The sequence below is a fragment of the Dipodomys spectabilis genome, unplaced genomic scaffold (assembly GCF_019054845.1).
Source record: "Dipodomys spectabilis isolate Male_0828 unplaced genomic scaffold, ASM1905484v1 ptg000107l, whole genome shotgun sequence".
Taxonomy (NCBI): Eukaryota; Metazoa; Chordata; class Mammalia; order Rodentia; family Heteromyidae; genus Dipodomys; species Dipodomys spectabilis.
This window is the reverse complement of record NW_024870784.1, coordinates 69,772-87,277: the sequence shown is the minus strand read 5'-3', so window position 1 is coordinate 87,277 and position 17,506 is coordinate 69,772. Positions and strand designations below refer to the sequence as shown.

At 40.1% G+C, this 17,506-nt stretch overlaps 1 protein-coding gene across 1 annotated transcript in view; it reads left to right on the top strand.

Moving 5' to 3' along the window:
• Positions 1 to 17,506, top strand: part of Tiam1 (TIAM Rac1 associated GEF 1) — a 347,016-nt gene that overhangs the window by 264,081 nt on the left and 65,429 nt on the right. The window contains exons 10-13 of the mRNA XM_042687299.1: positions 82 to 228; positions 2,855 to 2,929; positions 5,575 to 5,745; positions 12,574 to 12,678. Coding sequence (XP_042543233.1) covers positions 82 to 228; positions 2,855 to 2,929; positions 5,575 to 5,745; positions 12,574 to 12,678 — 498 coding nt within the window. The remainder of the gene's footprint in view (positions 1 to 81; positions 229 to 2,854; positions 2,930 to 5,574; positions 5,746 to 12,573; positions 12,679 to 17,506) is intronic.

Below are 17,506 nucleotides of genomic sequence, written 5' to 3'. Positions count from 1 at the left end.
ATGTGAGGGAGTGGGGGCCTCAGGACTCACTTGGCTGTTCTAACAGATTCCTGCCATGGCTGCTTGTCTTGTTATTATCAGGTGGCTGCACGCACAGGTGAAACTGGAGTGAGGAGACGTACTCAGGCCATGTCCAGATCCGCAAGCAAACGAAGGAGCAGGTTTTCTTCTCTTTGGGGTCTGGACACCACTTCCAAAAAGAAACAGGGACGCCCAAGCATCAATCAGGTAGGTTGTGAAGTGGGAAAGGAAACCACCTGAAGATTGTTTTGTGATTGGCCCATGGTTGATCTGTGACTGGTCTGTCTCCATTGGGCATGTATTTGTGTTGTTTTATTGACAGAGTGATATTTAAAATCAACTAGTTGACTCAGAAGAAATTACTTGTGCGAGACACTTCTAATAAAACCTAGATTCCCATAGTATAGAGCTCTGCAATTAGTCTTATTGCCCAGCTCATCTCTACTCGTATCCTTTCAAGCCCTGGTTAATTATAGACCCATAGAACATGCACAGTTCATCCTACATCCTCAGAAAAGAGGAGGGCTGGATGGCAAAGAGAAGAGGACATTAGAGTCTTCTTCAGCTGCCTCTGGGGCTGGATCCAAGGCAGGCTCCCAGGAAATCTGGATAGTTTCTTTGCCCTTGACTTTCTCAGATTGACATTAAATAGGTAGCTCCCCTGCCTGTGGGAATGCAGAACTGGGGACCTGAAAGTGTGCACTCAGTGCCACGCCCCTGCCTGCTCAGAGACAGCACTGGCAGGGGTCTTGGTACTCATGAACAGCACAACCTGTATCCGTGCATCATGGGCCACTGGTGCCCTGCTGATTTCACCTTCCCCGTTGCCTTTGCTTCCTTCCTAAGGCCACTGTCCTGTTGGAATTGCTTCACGTTTCATCATTGCTGTCTATCTTTGTCCTCAGACTCTGACCTACAGGGACTAAAGGATAGATTTGTTTTCTTTTTGCAAAGAGAATGTCCAGTTCATGGGCTGCAGTGGCTGGACAGCCAGACACTGAGCATTTTGGAGGTCGTGACTAGGATGGCCCGTGTGACAGTCCCTATGTCCCTGTGCGATGTGACGTCCACATTCACTGGCTTGCTGCCTCAAAGACTCCTCCCTGCTTGCTCAGCAAATCCCAGCTATTGGTGTCCTAAAACAAAGTTCACGCATTTTACTTTGTTCTCTTGTGTTCTGTTTTATTTTTGTGTGTGCCTGAACTCAAGGTCTGGGTTGCTGTCCCTGAGCTTTTTGGCTCATGGCTACTGGAACTCTATCGCTTGAACCACAGTTCACGTCTGGCATTTTGGTGATTAATTGGAGATGAGTGTCTCACAGACTTTTCTGCCTGATCTGGCTTCAAACTGCAATCCTCGGATATCAACCTCCTGAGTAGCTAGGGCTATAGGCATGAGTCACTAGTTCGTGTGTGTGTGTGTGTGTGTGTGTGTGTGTGTGTGTGTGTGTGTGTGTGTGTGTGTGTATTTTGTACTGAGGATTGAATTCTGGACCTGCCAGACAAATGCTGTTACTTATTCTATCCATAAGAAATAAACCTTTAAAGAGATTCATTCTGGACATCAGTATCCTAAAGTTTCTTAGCTGACTCACATCCTCCATTTTTCCATCTTGATGGAGTCTGCAGGAGAACAAATGGGCAAATGATCAGAGCACGTGAGACTGAACAGTTCTACTGTTCTGTGGTCTTTGAGGACAGAACACAGAGGGTTTTTTGGTTGTTGTGGTTGTTATTTTTTGTTTTTGGCTGTCTTGCTCTTATGTAAATCTGAAGAAGCAGCTGTTTGGAGAAAGGCCCTCACAGAAGAGACTCAATATTTTATTAAATTTCTGGAGGCCATTAACACTCAGCATGTCACCCTGCTTTGGGGATGTGGTGGTGTCATTTTCTATGTATCTCTCACAACAGATGCCTCAAAGCACCACTATAAGTCTAAGTAAAGACCTTGAAGATTTGTACTATCAAAACACTTATTTCATATGGTACCAGGTTCTGTTTTAGCCTTTTGCTTCTGAAATTTATGACTGAATTTAAGAGAATTTTTCATAAATCAAAGGACAATATAGTCTTTTATACATAATTTTTTCTTAAAGTAGGAATTTTCAAAATCTTCTTGCTTAGCAGCCAACATTCCAATAGAAATTTACTCATTAATTCAGTCTTCACTAACTCAGTAATTAATTCAGGACAATGTATGCCACTTGTTTTCTTGTACTTGATTTGTACTCATTGCAAAGCTTTTTCTTAACTATGTACATTATCCTAATAGTGTATGATTATTTTATAACCAGCACATAATATTCCCCATGCCCATGTGTTTGGGTATTGGCTGCCTAGTGTTATGATTTTCATGTGATCATTAAGTTAGTCAGATTCACTAGATTTCAAAAAATAAGTATTTTTCTCATTTATAATTCGAAGAAGCTTCTCTGGCATGGTATGTTTTTAAAAAATCATCTAATGCCTACCTTTTAAAAAGAGTGATAAAAAATAAAGTGAATATTATTTCTAAATACCTGATGAGATATGTAAGGCATAAATTCTCATCTAAGTGAATCTAGTTAGTGCTTTTGTAAGTTTATTTTCCTTGAATTAATATAGAAACTATCCAGATCAAAAAATTAAAGGCATGAGAAGTTAATCTGCATACAAGATGTGATTTTCACAGTATGCTACCATAAATTCTACACCCCACGTTGGGATTTGATGTAGGAGTATCTGAAAACTATTATAATGTATTCTAATAGTCTTGTCCATTTCTATCCTTCCCATGGTTAATTTGCATCATTGCTCAAATTTCTTTTTTTAAGACGCTACTTTTGTATATGCAGGTGTTTGGAGAGGGAACTGACGCTGTAAAGAAATCTTTGGAGGGAATATTTGATGACATTGTTCCAGATGGCAAGGTAAAAATAAACACGTGTTCCTTTTCTAGAAGTGCCACAAATGCATCAGCACATGCACAATGCTATGGTTTCTTGGAATACTAAAATTAAGCCAACTTAATATGAAAAACTGTGAAATTATTAGCTTTTTTTTAAAAAAAGTTGTATAACAGGTCAGTGTGAGCTGGAGAAATCATTTTATGTTTAAAACCTGATGATAATAAGAACATTCTCCTGCTGACATAACATTTTATGCGTATCATTTGATGTGTTAAATTTCCTATGAGAATATGAGACAATTTGAGTGGTGAGTTAGCGGTTTTATGTCACTGCTAATTCCTTTTTATGTACAACTTCAGTTCCCAAGAGGTGAGTTTTGACTGCCCAAGTTCCCCGCCCACACATGCCATTTTGCTCCTACTAAATTCCCAAGAAATGTTCTGATACTGTGTTCTTCAAAAAAGAAAATGCATTTGCTTCCCATGTCAAGTATTCAATTAACGATTCACAGACTTAGTTCAATCTTACACTTGAATTGAGTAGAGGCTTTCAAACTGCTTTGATTGAAAGCCCAGAAAGATAATGTGATATTTTTCTCTCCCTTCCCTCTATTGACAATTTTTTCACCCTCTAAATCAATGGACATCCCTAGTTTCCAAGTCCAAAGTGCCTTTTTGTTTGGAGGTTCTGATGTTGATAACATCTCTGGCTCTCCAGACTCAGGATCAATATGACAGAATTTAGCTCTTGGTTGCCATGCAACCAAACAGTGTCAACCAGCAGTGACTGAGCTCCATGTTCTAGAAAGATCTGAGTCTCAAACCACAGTACATGAGGATCTGGTTCTAGGAGGGAAAGGGGAAAAAGTGGCCATCAGAAGGCCATGTGCAGACAATGCCTGATGATGTCATCCTGGCTACAAAGACAGTTGTCCTTGGAACTACCCCACCATTATACTCACTTTCTTTCTATCTGTGACAAGATTTGATGAAATTATATTGCTATCAAAGACAGTTTTGGGTATTTATTTAGTCAGTTCTAAAGGAGGCCAGTTCATCTTCCATACTATTTGAATGATGGACTAGCCTCTCCCAAACACAGAAGGTGACAATTTAGTTTTTTGCCATTATGTATAAGTTTTATTAGTTTTTTTTTCTTTTTTTTCCCAGACATTTTGTCTGTCTGTCTGTCTGTCTAACTTTCTATCTAAATCTCACTTCCTGGCTAGAAAGCCTTGTTCTCAAAGAGCAGTTTCCATGTCAAACTGAAGTGCTGTTGGGCCCTTCATTTACACAGCATGTAAGAACATTTGGAAGATTCCATTCACAGTTAATGGCATGTGGGCAAGTTGATTGCTGTTTGGCAATTGTTTCCCTGGAGTCCTACTTACCTGTGAAAGCCATAGCATTCAAAGGCATGGCTGAAATGATGATCTGCAGTTGGGTTTAGCTTAGTGGTCTTCTGTTGTTGTTGTTGTTGGTCGTGGGGCTTGAACTCTGGGCCTGGGCACTGTCCCTGCACTCTTCAGCTTAAGGCCAGCGCTCTACTGCTTGAGCCACAGCTCCACTTCCAGTTTTCTAGTGGTTTCTTGGAGATAAGAGTCTCACAGACTTTCCTGCCCGGGCTGGCTTTGAACCGTGATCCTCAGATCTCAGCCTTCTGAGTATCGAGAATTACAGGCGTGAGCTACCGGCGCCTGGCTATCTTAGTGGAAGTTGTTTCATATGGAAGTTGTTGTGTTACTTCTGAACCTTTGTTTAGAAACTTTTTTCTTCTTGTAATGTGCTGCTTGTAATTAGCTCTGTCCTTGGTAATCTATAATTATATAATTTCCAATCCATGGTTTGGTTATATGCCAACAGTGCAGTCATATTAGTTGGAACATAGTGAACATCAATACAGTGTTTACATTGCCAGTATCTAAGAGAATTACTTTCTGGTTTATATGACTGGGCTCCTCATTTTTCCTCTATTTGTGGAGCATTTTCTTCAGCTGCTCAGCTTGCTTCTACATTTGCAAGCTTTCTATTATCCCTCATTTTTGGATGGAGTAATTTCAATGACCCCAGGAGGCTGGCCAGGAGGCTCATCCTCAATTCCTGTGAACTTTATCTGGGAAATGGAGCTTTCCCTCTACCAGAGTTATGCTTAGAGGCCCAAGGAGAGCCCCAAAATGATGATGCTGTCTGTCAATAGGTTGTGTTAGAACAGTATCTTTATGAGCAATATTTCCATGGGATCTCATTGTTGCTTTGAAGTATAGATGTCATACAGGAGATATTCGCTGATGGAATTCTCTGCTCAAAACTTAAAATGGGTTTGTAGATGAAATAATAGCATAACACTGAGCCAAATGGTCATCTGTGTGTGTGTTTTTTTTGTCCTCTTCCATGTTTTGGTACTACTCATTCATGCCTTTCCTACCAATGGATTCTGTGGGCTACATGGGAAGCCTACCCATAGCTGAAGTCAGAAATCTGCCTCCCCCGCACTGTGACCATCCTCCACCTTTCTCAATAGCTTCTCTTTGTCTCCAAGGGTTTCCTAACCCCCATTGCTGCCCCTGCTTCTGCCCTGGCCATTTTCCTAGGAATAGAGAATACCTGTGTGCAGAGGTTATGACAGAGGGACTGTTTCTGCTTGGCTAACTTTACTTCTTATTCCAGAGGGAGAAAGAAGTGGTCTTACCTAGCGTCCACCAGCACAATCCTGACTGCGACATTTGGGTCCATGAGTATTTCACTCCATCTTGGTTCTGTCTGCCCAATAATCAGCCAGCCCTGACTGTTGTCCGGCCAGGAGATACTGCACGGGACACCCTGGAGCTTATTTGCAAGGTACCAAGCTACTTTAGATGGTTTCCTTGAGAAACAGCTATATGAGATAAAGAATTCATGGAAGTGCACAAGAAAACTCAGTTGTAAGGGGAAAAAAAGTGTTTAAAATGTCTCCAGGGCAGTGTTGTATTCCTTTGTGACAATGTACATAATAATATAAGTAGTACTTTTGGGGGAAGGGAGAAACTCTTCTACATAGCTAATTGGTGTTTATATTTATGGTAGGTTGAGATAGATTTGTAGCTAGCATATTACATTCAGACAGCTTAGCAAATCTACAGGCAAAAATACCATATTACTGTGCTGAGGACTTTAATACAATCTAAACATAACCACAACAAACCTTTTAACATTATCCTTCCATTTCTTTCTATACATATATTCTTATATATATTTAATGTCATCATAGTATGAGTAGTATTTTTCACCTTGTTCTTTAGTTAGTAATTGATATATAACTGCCATCTTTAAAGTAGGGGAAAACTGAGATGAGTGTAAGGTTGATTTCCATGATGGGAGAGTTCTCTTTGAGAACACAGAATTGGTCAGTGTTTCAAATTGAAAAATAATGAAATTCATTTCCTCTAGCAGAGCTTTTACTTAAACTACAGGAATGTCAAAGTGAGCCTAGTTCTGTCCCCTCCCCTCCATCCCATTGCTGTCATATCAGTGTCCTGGCATGAGAGCAGGAAAAGAGGAAAGAAAGGAGCTTTTTCTTGCATGCTTTTGCGTATATAGTGGGATTAATGGTCTTAGTAGCCCATCATGTCTGAGACCAAGCTGTTAACTTTTCCATTTTACAGATGGAGCAAGTGAGTCTTCAAGAGCCTTAGTTCTTTATCTAGGCTCACGTACTAGTCATTGCAAAGGGGAGACTGAGCCCAAACCTGGGTGTACCCCAGTGTGATAGATAGACTGTCACAAGAACTATCAGCTCCACTTCTCCATTGCTTTTAAAAAAATGTTTTGTAGCTAATTGGTGCATTTCTGCCCAGGCTGACTTTGAACCATGATCCTCAGATTTCAGCCTCTTGAGTAGTTAAATTTGCAGGTGTGAGGCACCAGTGCCGGGCCATAAATGGATATTTATAGTTCTACAATCAATAATAATTCCTATGACTTTGAAGAAAACAAATCAATAGATCCTTTTTAAGGGAAAGAGTAGAGTTTTTCATACAACTGAGGAATAGAAGAGTCCAGATCAAACATGACTCCCAAATAATCGTATGCAGAGATAAAGCAGAACTGCCACTTGTTTTAAGGCAAAATCTAAAGTCAGCCCCCACAGAGATGTTAAAAATAAAAGGTATCACCTTACATACTTGGATTCCTTTATGTGTGTGAGTTCTTGCTTTGGAAGATAATGACATCTCTGTTCATAATTTTTCATTTTAATTACTTTACAAAATAGGCCTGGTTAGGATTTCTGCGTTCTTTTATTTATAGATGAGCATAGTTCTTTAGAGAACCATTAATGTTCTCTTGAGCTGTGGGAGTTTACTCTCCGAGCAACAGCTGAAGGTACTAGAAGTAGGACTCTGGTCTTTTTTCTTTTTCTTTCTTTTTAAATGTTGCCTAGGATCAAATCAGGAAGTTGTTTCTTAGGAACTCTGGGGCTTAATAGTGTCCTATGCCCATCGGCTTAGGACTCAACAGATGAAGCTACAGTTTTCTGGTAATCACATCCATTGGTGGAAAGTGATCAGTGGGTGGAGCCATAAATGGTCGACCCAGTTTTTAAGTACTTTTTCAACTTTTAGCTTTATTGAGATGAACTGAATGAAGGACAGTTACTGTCATGGCCATTTTGTGATCATCTTTAAATAATGCCGAAGACCTCTTCCTTGGGAATTTTTTTTTGTCTCTGAAAGAGACCATCTTGATGAATATTCCCTGGCTCCTCATTTCTTTTTTTGCCAAAGCCTAGAAATAAAATAACAAAGACAGCACAGTGTGGAATGAGCATACATCTCAGGAGTTTAAAAACAGAAACCTTCGACGATACACTTTAAGAAATTGATGGTCTCGGAAGAGCATTATGTAGGATAAATTATATAGTGTGCTCAGAGCCAGGTGCTTCTTCTTTGGAAAACACTTTGTTGTAATTAGTGGAGCCAATTTTATTCTTTAGAGCAAAAGAGATAATGGAGGAGATAGTGCTACATGTTATTAATGACCTAAGAGAATGGTGAGTGGGTTTTTTGTTTTTCAGTTTAATTTTGTGTTGTGGTTGGAGGAGGGATTGAAAATAAAGATGTAAGAATGCATGCCATCGATGTCATTGTTGCTGTCTTCAGCGTTGGTGGCAGATGCTTCTCATATTTAATAATCAATCTCTTTCTCCTGTCTCTTGCATTCAGCTCATTCTCTTTCCTTTTCTCTCTGATCCTCATCATTTCACATCCGTTTACCATCTGCCATCTGATCACCAGTCAAGTTCTGGTATAGTACCTGTTTCAACATCTGTGTTTCATGTTATAGCTGTTACTACAATGATTGTTGCTAGGGACAGCAATTAAGCACGTTGGCCTATAGGTTTTGGATATATTCACGTTGTTGCAATTCTAAAATATTGCAAAAGTAATGCATGTGTATTCAGAATGTGCACATGTGGTCTTGGTGTTTCAGGTTTATTTCATGCTTTTGCTAAAGTTAATGTAAGGCCTTTAGTAGCCAAATAACTGGCGTTTAAAAAAACAAAAGGTCACTTGGGAAGCCAGAGGCAATATCTTTGGAAATTCTGCATAGCACCTCATGTATTTGTGTGTATACGTGTGTGTGTGTGGTGTGTGTGTGCATGCATTTCTCTACTCAGCAATTATGTGTTTGGATGATTCCCAGAGAGGCTTCATCAAAATTAAGAGAAAAGGAAGAACACAACATAGATTAGAAGATCTAGGACAATACACTTTTATCTATTGCATTTTCATCTATGACTTAAACTATGCTTGTGAAAGATTTACATTGGTATTTTGCTACTCTCCTCTTTGAAACAATTGTAAGATACTGATTTTTAAAAAAGAAGGCCAAAGAAACTACACAGTGCTCTAGGATAATATTTTATGGTATCCTTTGCAGCTGCCTTGTTTCACAGTGAGTCTGATGCTCTCTGAGTTGCTTGAATAAATGTACATTGGGAAGCAAATCATACAATTCGGATATTTTCGTAACTGAATTCTTCTTCTGAAGGAAAATTTCTCTTGAACATTTTTCAAGTCTAAAGGAGGTCACATATTTATTACAATCACTATCCTAAATTACTCCTTAGCATTTGGAATTCCTTTTGTTCAAAGATGCACACACACACACACACACACACACACACACACACACACACACACACACACACATTTTTTACTCTATAGCCCAGAATGGCCTTACAACATAGTTCTGCCGTAGCCTTCTGTGTACTGAGATAATGTGTGAACTACCACCCTCGGCCTCATTATAATTTTATGTTTATGGCATAAGATTAGTTTGAAAATTTTAAATTATTAAGACTCATCCCTACCCTATACTACACATTCCTGAAGAGTTTTATCTTTGTGTGTGTATATGGGTATATGCGTGCGTGTGTGTGTGTATGCGCACGCTTTGGTCCTGAGGTTTGAACTCAAAGCCTGGATACTATACGTGAGCTTCTTTTGTTCAAGATTAGCATTCCACCACTTGAGCCACATTTCTACTTCCATGTTTCAGTCATATTGGAAATAAGTCTCACAGACTTTCCTGCTTGGGCTGGCTTCTGTCCTCGCATATTAGCCCCCAGAGTAACTAGATTACAGATGTGAGCCACCAATGACTGGCTATATTTAGTTTTCATTGGTGTCTACATTCTCAGTGCTTTACATGGTATATGGCATGCTTAAGTTTATACAAATGCATTTATATACTTTATTATATGTATGTATGTATGCATGTGTATGGTGGTATATAAAACCGGTTAAAATGGATCTTACTCATTTTTAAAATAATTCTTAGGATGATTAAAAGAAATTTGAAAAATACAATGGAATGTATATGTCAAGAATCATCCTAACACTGTTATTATTATATTTATCATTCTTTTGTTCTCTGCCCTGCATTAGACAGTTGAGGTGAGCCCCCTCTCCCCTCTCCTAACCACGCTTTCTTCTTCCTTTTGCAAATGTAGAAATGTCAGCAGCAGGGTAGTGTTTTAGGGATGAGAGCCACCTGCAGCCCTGAGTACCTGACACTCTCTCACACACACATACACACACACACACACACACACACACACACACACACACACACACAGGATTTCAGGTATCAGAGTCTCGTTAGTGAATTCACTACTTGGATCTGATTTGCAGACGGTGGATGGGCTTCACAGTAGTCTCATTTGGAGTGTCCATAAAGATTTCCAAGCTGCTTTATTCCTGTTATTAAGACCCCGTGAAATTCCATTTCTTTTTCCTTTCTGCCTCAGTAGGGAACAGATGGCAAACCTAAAAGTTTTGCTTCTAATGAAAGGTTTTGGTGAGGACCCTGGGAGGTAGGAGGCATTGTACCCCTCTCTCAAGCTTTTCTGGCTCATCACATCACCCTAAATATTACTATTTTCTCATTGTCTTGGTGCTTCTTTGACAAACAGGAGGCATCACTCTTAAGAACTTCTCTGTTCTACATTTCACCAATCCAGCCTTATTATCTTTGACATCAACAGTCCTGGGCCTGTCAGACAATAACATCCGGCCTTCCATACAGACAGCCAATGGAAGCAAAGCCAGGTGTCCAGAACGTGTTAAGTGAATAGCGTCTGTGTTCTGCACAGCGGCTGCAGACTATCATGTTACTTGGGAATAGGATACACGTCGGGGGTCCCCAGGAATCACTGACAGAAACTTGAAAATCATTCTGCCAAGGTTTTTAAAGGGAACGGATTGTTTTTACTTTCCAGAGTGAGCTCTTGCTATAATGCAGGATGTCTTTCCTGAGTATGTACATTTAAAAAATGAAATGACCACTTCTCTAGCACCCATTGTTTGCATACCCTTCTGCCCATAACACACGTAACTTCTGATGAGTGAACTATCTTATTCATGTTGATACTCTCACACAGTGTCTGGCACGTCTAAAAGTTCAAATGGATTTATATCCTTCCTGTACATTTATAGAAGTATAGATTACTTGGGAAGGAAAAAAAAAACTACTTAAAAATTAATTTCTTTGCCAGGTGCTGGTGGCTCATAGCCTATAAACCTAGCTACTGAGGAGGTTAAGATAAAGTTCAAAGCCAGCCTGGACAGGAAAGTTTGTGAGACTCTTTATTTTTAATTAATCACCAAAAAGCCAGCAGTGGAGCTGTGCTTCAAGTGGTAGAGTGCTAGCCTTGAGCAAAAATGCTCAGGGACAGTGCCCAGGCCCTGAGTTCAAGCCCCAGGACAGACAGATGGACAGACAGACAGACACACACACACACACACACACACACACACACACACACACACACACATACAAACATACATTTGTATATATAGAAATAATTTTCATTATTAGAGCTTTGAATATGAAGGGATTATGTATTTACTTCACCGAAAAATTTCAAGTTTATATGAGAGAAGCGGAATAAATTCTCATTATCCATTGCCTAGGATCTGTAATTATCAAACTGAGTTCTATTAATTTATTCACGCAAGCCACGCCTCCCCCCAAGTTGAGATAATTTTGGGAGCAAAATAATCTATTTTTTTCTATCAGCATTTTAGATTATAATTTTTCAACGATAAGGACATTTTAAAAATTACTCAATCTTAACAGTTTTCTTTCTAACCATACATTTTTATGTTGTCATGTAACTTTCAAACAGCTTTCCTTACTTTTTCCCTTTGACTTTCTTGATAGTACATTGAGAATTATTTATAAAACCATATTATCACGATTCTGTTATTATCAAAACAAATTCAAAGATGCTTTTTTAGCTAGACGCATCCTAGGCCAGTGGAAATAGCTGTCATAGAATTGTTTTTCTTGGGCATGTCATTCAGTGTGTTTCCAAAGTTGCACTCATACTTGTCACCTGTCACCTACCTTTGGAGGGAATCTCTGGAATATATGAATAAGATTGAAATCCAAACACTGTCTCACACTGACTCCTTGCAAATGAATTGTTAACAGCTAGTCCCAAGTCTGCAGAGCTGACAAAATAACCGCCTGGGCACAGTAAATACTTTCCTTCGTTTCCTCCCACTATTTTTTAAGGATCTGTGTAGGTATATGCAGGGGTTCTTTCTTGCCATAGTTTTTGTTGAAAACCCAGTGTTAAAATACACCACAAGCATCAGTAGCTCACGGCTGTATTCCCAGATTCCAGGAAGCTGAAAACCACAGTCTAAGGATTGTGGTTCAAAGCCACCCCAGGCAGGAAAGTCCATGAGACTCTTATCTTAAATTAACTACTAAAAAGCCAGAAATGGCACTGTGGCTCAAGTGGTAGAGCACTGGCCTTGGACACAAAAGCTCAAAGACAGTGCCGAGCCCCTGAGTTCAAGCCCCAGGACTGGCACCAAAACCAAACAAACAGACAAAAAAACCCACCCAAAATGCACAAAAAACTAACAGACCAAATGAGGGGAAGGGGAAGCTGTAACTCAGTTATTCCCATGGAAATGTATGATATCCTGGAATTTCATGAATGAGTTCTGTGTCTGAGTTTAGAATATGAATGTTTTGAGACGTATAGAAACTGCACACCCCTGTCCCTTGAACAGATGTCTTGTTCTTGGGAAAACATAGTAACATGGCTGAGATGTAATCACTCCTATTTCTTACTGAACAGACATTTTTTTTCTTTTTTTTTTCTCCCAGACACATCAACTGGATCATTCTGCTCATTACCTGCGTCTGAAGTTTTTAATAGCTAACAAAATGCAGTTCTATGTTCCGCATCCCGAGGAGGACATTTATGAACTGGTAATGCTGATGACTGTTGTCCAAGTATATTCTGTGGGAGATTATTTTCAAATTATGTGTGTACTTGTATTAATTGCGGTCGGTGGGGTGGAACAATTTCTCAAATAAATGAGCTGCATTCAGAGCTCTGAAGCTGGAGGAAATGACCTTACCTATCCGAGAACTTCCAGAATGGAGATGGCACCTTCATGCATGCAAGAGTAGCTGGGTACTACTTTAAAACATGGAAACCCAGAGCTAGAGCTCAGATAGGGTTTTATTCATTCTTCCCAGCTTCATTGTAGCCTTTTGTTTTAAATTGTTGACTATTCATTCCACAGTGAAGCACTACCTCAGGTTTTGTGTGACTTTTATATCCACATTGAAACTGGTGGGTCGAATCTGGTGGATGAACAGAAAGCTGCATCTCTTCACATGGCCCAACCTGTTAGCATTGTACTGATGTCAGTGCTCGCGGATGTCAGCTCTGGGGGTTCTGGGTTTCAACAGTCTTACTATACTTCGGTTTTGAACCCAACCTGGCTTTTGATGTTGGTCTTACTGCTTATCTATCATGTGAAATTGGTCAGATAGTGAGTGCTTAATTTCAAGGATTTTAAAAGATTAGAGCAAAGTACCCGTGGATCATGTCTGTAGTTCTAGCTACTTTGGAAACTGAGATCTGATGATTGTGGTTGGAAGCCAGCCCAAGTAGGAAAGTCCGTGAGAGGCTTATCTCCAATTAATCACCAAAAGCTGGAAATGGACTTGTGGCTTAAGTGGTAGAATGGTAGCCTTGAGCAAAAAAGCTCAGGGACAGTGTCCAGGCCTTGAATTCAAGCCTCAGGACCAGCACACGCATGTGCATACACACATGGATTAGAGATAGATAGTGAATAATGTAGCAGATAGTCCTAGTGAATCATGCAGTTTGCTGGTGATAAGTTGTTTTTTCATTAGTTGAGTAGTACATTTTTCGTTTTGAATAAGGAAAGATTTTGGGAGCCAATGGCCTCTGTTGGAATTCTTTCTGCTTGCTTGTACTAAGTCATCTTTTGGGGGGCCAGGGTACTGCTTTGCCAGAGTGGGACTAAAGTTTTAAATCCATGGGTTCACGTTTTGGAAAAAAGAAGAATGATTTGAAAACTCAGTAGGAAACCGTGCTGTAAGTCAGCTTTATTGAGGTATGTTTTACATACTGTTAAACTCTCAGCAACATTGCCATTGGAGGCTTTGACAAATGCATGCAGTCATGTTTCTGCACCATAATTATGATTTGAAGCAATCTGTCACTCCAAAAGGTTACCTGAGGCCTCTTCCTGTGTTTTCTGTAAAGAAACATAACAGAAGGTATGCTTTTGTAACAATCTGATCATATTATAAAGGAGAAGAGGGAAGCCAGGCATTGGTGGTTCCTAGCTACTCAGGAGGCTGCCATCTGAGAATCATAGTTAAAGCCAGCCCGGGCAGACAGATCTAAGCCTCTTATCTCCAGTTAACTAGCAAAAAGCAGGAGGTTTGGCTCAAGTGGTAGAGCACCAGGCTTGAACAAACAAAAAATGCCAGGGAGGAGTACAAGGCCCTGAGTTCAAGCCCCCATATTCATATTCTCTCTCTCTCTCTCTCTCTCTCTCTCTCTCACACACACACACACACACACACACACACACACACACACACACACACACACACACACACACACACACACTAGTTTTTAATATTTTGGTGATACCGGAGATTGAACTCCAGGCTTACAAGGCAGGTGCTTTACTACTTTGTCCTGATGGAGTCCATTTCTAAGCGCCATTTAATGTGTATTGAAGCAGTGGTTACATTTAACGGAGAAACTGATACATTCTTTCTCTTCTGTACAGAAATTTCCAGTGCTTATTTCTTTTGTGCAGAAAGTTCCAGTATTTGTGCTCTGTTAAAGGAAGGGGGAATCTTTTTTTTTCTAATTAAAAAAAGAGAAATGTTAGCGGTTGGCAGGTACCTATAGTCCTAGCTATTTGAGAGGCTGACGCAGGAGAATCTATTGGGTCCAGAAGTTTGAGACCAGCCTAGACAACACAGTGAGACCTCTGTGTGTTTATTTACATACTTTTAAATTTTTTATTTTTATTTTTTGCCAGTTCTGGGTCTGAGCGCTGTCCTTGAGCCTGTCCTTGCTCATGGTTAGTGCTGTACCACTTGAGCATTTTGGTGGTTAATTGGAGAGAAGAGTGTCATAGACTTTACAGCCTGGACTGGCTTTGAACAATGCGTCTCAGATCTTAGCCTCCTGAGTAGCTAGGGTTACAGGTGTGAGCCACTCAGTAGAGCAAATCTGTTTGTTTTAGAGCAAAAGAGAGAGGGTCATGGAAAAGGAGGTGGGAGGAGGGAGCGAGATTTTTGTTGTTGTTGATAATTCTCCAATAACTACTGAGCATAAATTTTGCATCGTTGCATGGTGAATTTTTACATCCTCATTTCAGGAAGGACATGTCACTTAATTCAGTGTTCTATACAGAAAAGGAGCTAATACTTGACACAGATCTTTTGAATTTGTATCAGCTTATTATTTTTTAAGTCCTGGCCATTGTGTGGTGTCATCTGTGAAAGAAGACCGTGTGTGTCCAGTGTAGTCTGTTTGTGGAGTTTCAGTCGCTGTGGACAGGTTCTGACTTTTAGAATGAATCTAACGTACAAAGAGATCACAGAATGCTCTCTTGCTTTTTTGCAAGTGTCTCCAGCCCTAGATGCCTTAGGGAAACAAATGCCATAGCCTTGTTTGCTCTAATATGTCTATTTTTACCAGGGTTCTTAACCTGCCTTTTTATGCTTCAGATAGTGCGTTGGATAGACTAGATAGATATACTTTGGATAGAATAGTGCATTAAGTTGCATAAAATACAATACATAGACTTATCCATAATTCAATTAGAATAAAATAGTTACCAAACATATCTATAGGTTAGATAATATATTCATCTATTCCTTAGCTCATTAAATTCCAAGACCTAGTAGCAGATTGAGTGGCTGCTACGTATATATGTATACACAGGCATACTGTATATGTATATACACATACATATAAAAATTTGCTGGTGCTGGGGGCTTGAACTAAGGATCTTGCAATCTTGCTTACCTTTTCTTTTTGCTAAGGTAGGTGCTTTAGCACTTGAACCACAGCTCTACTTCCAGCTTTTTGCTGGTTAACTAGAGAAAAGAGTCTTTTAGATTATCTTTCTGCACTGCAGATCCCAACCTCCTGAGTAGCTAGGATTATAGACATGAGCCACTGGTTCCCAATCATAAGTCATGTTTTGAGATATTAGTAGCAAGTAGAATGTAATATAAAAAATGACGGATTTTTATTCAGGACAAAGTCACCCACACTGCAGACATTGATGTGTTTATTGCCTGCATGCAGTTGTTTTGGGGGGGAGGGGAAGACCGGTCGTGGGGCCTGAACTCTGGGCCTGGGTGTTGTCCCTCAGCTCTTCAGCTCAAAGCTAGTGCTCTACTACTTGAGCCATAGCGCCACTTCTGGCTTTTTTCTTTTTGCTTATGTGGTGATGAGGAATCGAACCCAGGGCCTCAGGCATGCAAGGCAAGGGCTCTACCACTGAGCCACCTTCCCAGCCCCTGCATGCAGTTTTGATAGAAAAAAATGCTGTTTGATAAAAGTATCTTTTTCCCCCCAATAGCCAAGTTCATAGACCATTCACATATTATCTGTGGAGTTCCTTGTTTTGTGCTAGTGTTAGGCCATGAAGCAGAATATGGTATTATTCTAAGGTAGAGACTTTCTGAGCATAGCGTTCCTGCATGTTTCTTTGAGAGTGTGTAGATATTTAGATTATGTCCTTTTTTTCTCAATATGCATCAGTCCACAAATAGTTTGTGCTCCTTCCTAGCCTTCCTCCTATCTGATGTTGATGTCTCAGAAATTCTGTCCAGGCCGGAAGCCATCCTCATAAATTACATTCACATGTCTGACTTCCAGAACTTCTATTCTCTGCCATGTCAGATTAATAGTAGTAAAAGTGAGTAGTACTAGATGTGAAAGACCATTTTGGAAGGCTTTTACTATATTTGTTTTGGTGATCAAATATTCTCTTACCCTTGGAGGTGATCAATTTATCTGCTTTCCTGATTGTGTTACTATAAATGACTCCTTTGGCAGTTTTTTTTTTTTTCCTGATTAGTTGGTTGTCTGGTCACAGTCTATGGAAGGATCAGGAATGTGGCTGAGGTCTGTGGAGGCATTTGCTTCTCAAAATCCCATACTAAGCCGGGAGCTGGTGGCTCTTACCTAAATCCTAGCTATTCAGGAGTCAGGTCTGAGGCGTGGTTTGAAGCCAGCCCTGGCAGGAAAGTCCAGCAGAAAATCCAACTAACTACTCAAAACCCTGAATCTGAGGTGTGGCTCAAGTGATAGAGCACCAGTCATGAGCCGAACAGCCAAGGGACAGTACATTGGCCCTGAGGTCAAGCCCTGGTATGTGTGCTTGGCCTTATTCAGCTTTTGAAAGCAAGGAAAACATGCTGCATTATTGGCTTAATCAAATCTAGGGAATTTGGGTGACACTTCATTACTAAAGACATCTAGCCTCTAACATTGTGATTTCATTAAAAATCCATTTTAATGCTTACTATTTTTGAAATAACATATATTTTACCAGAGCTTTTTTTTGTTTATTTGTTTGGTCATGGGGCTTGAACTCTGGGCCTGTGCCCTCTTCCTGCGCTCTTCAGCTCAAGGCAAGCGCTCTTCCACTTGAGCCACTTCTGACTTTTTCTGTTTATGTAGTGCTAAGGAATTGAACCCAGGGCCTCATGCATGCAAGGCAAGCACTCTACCACT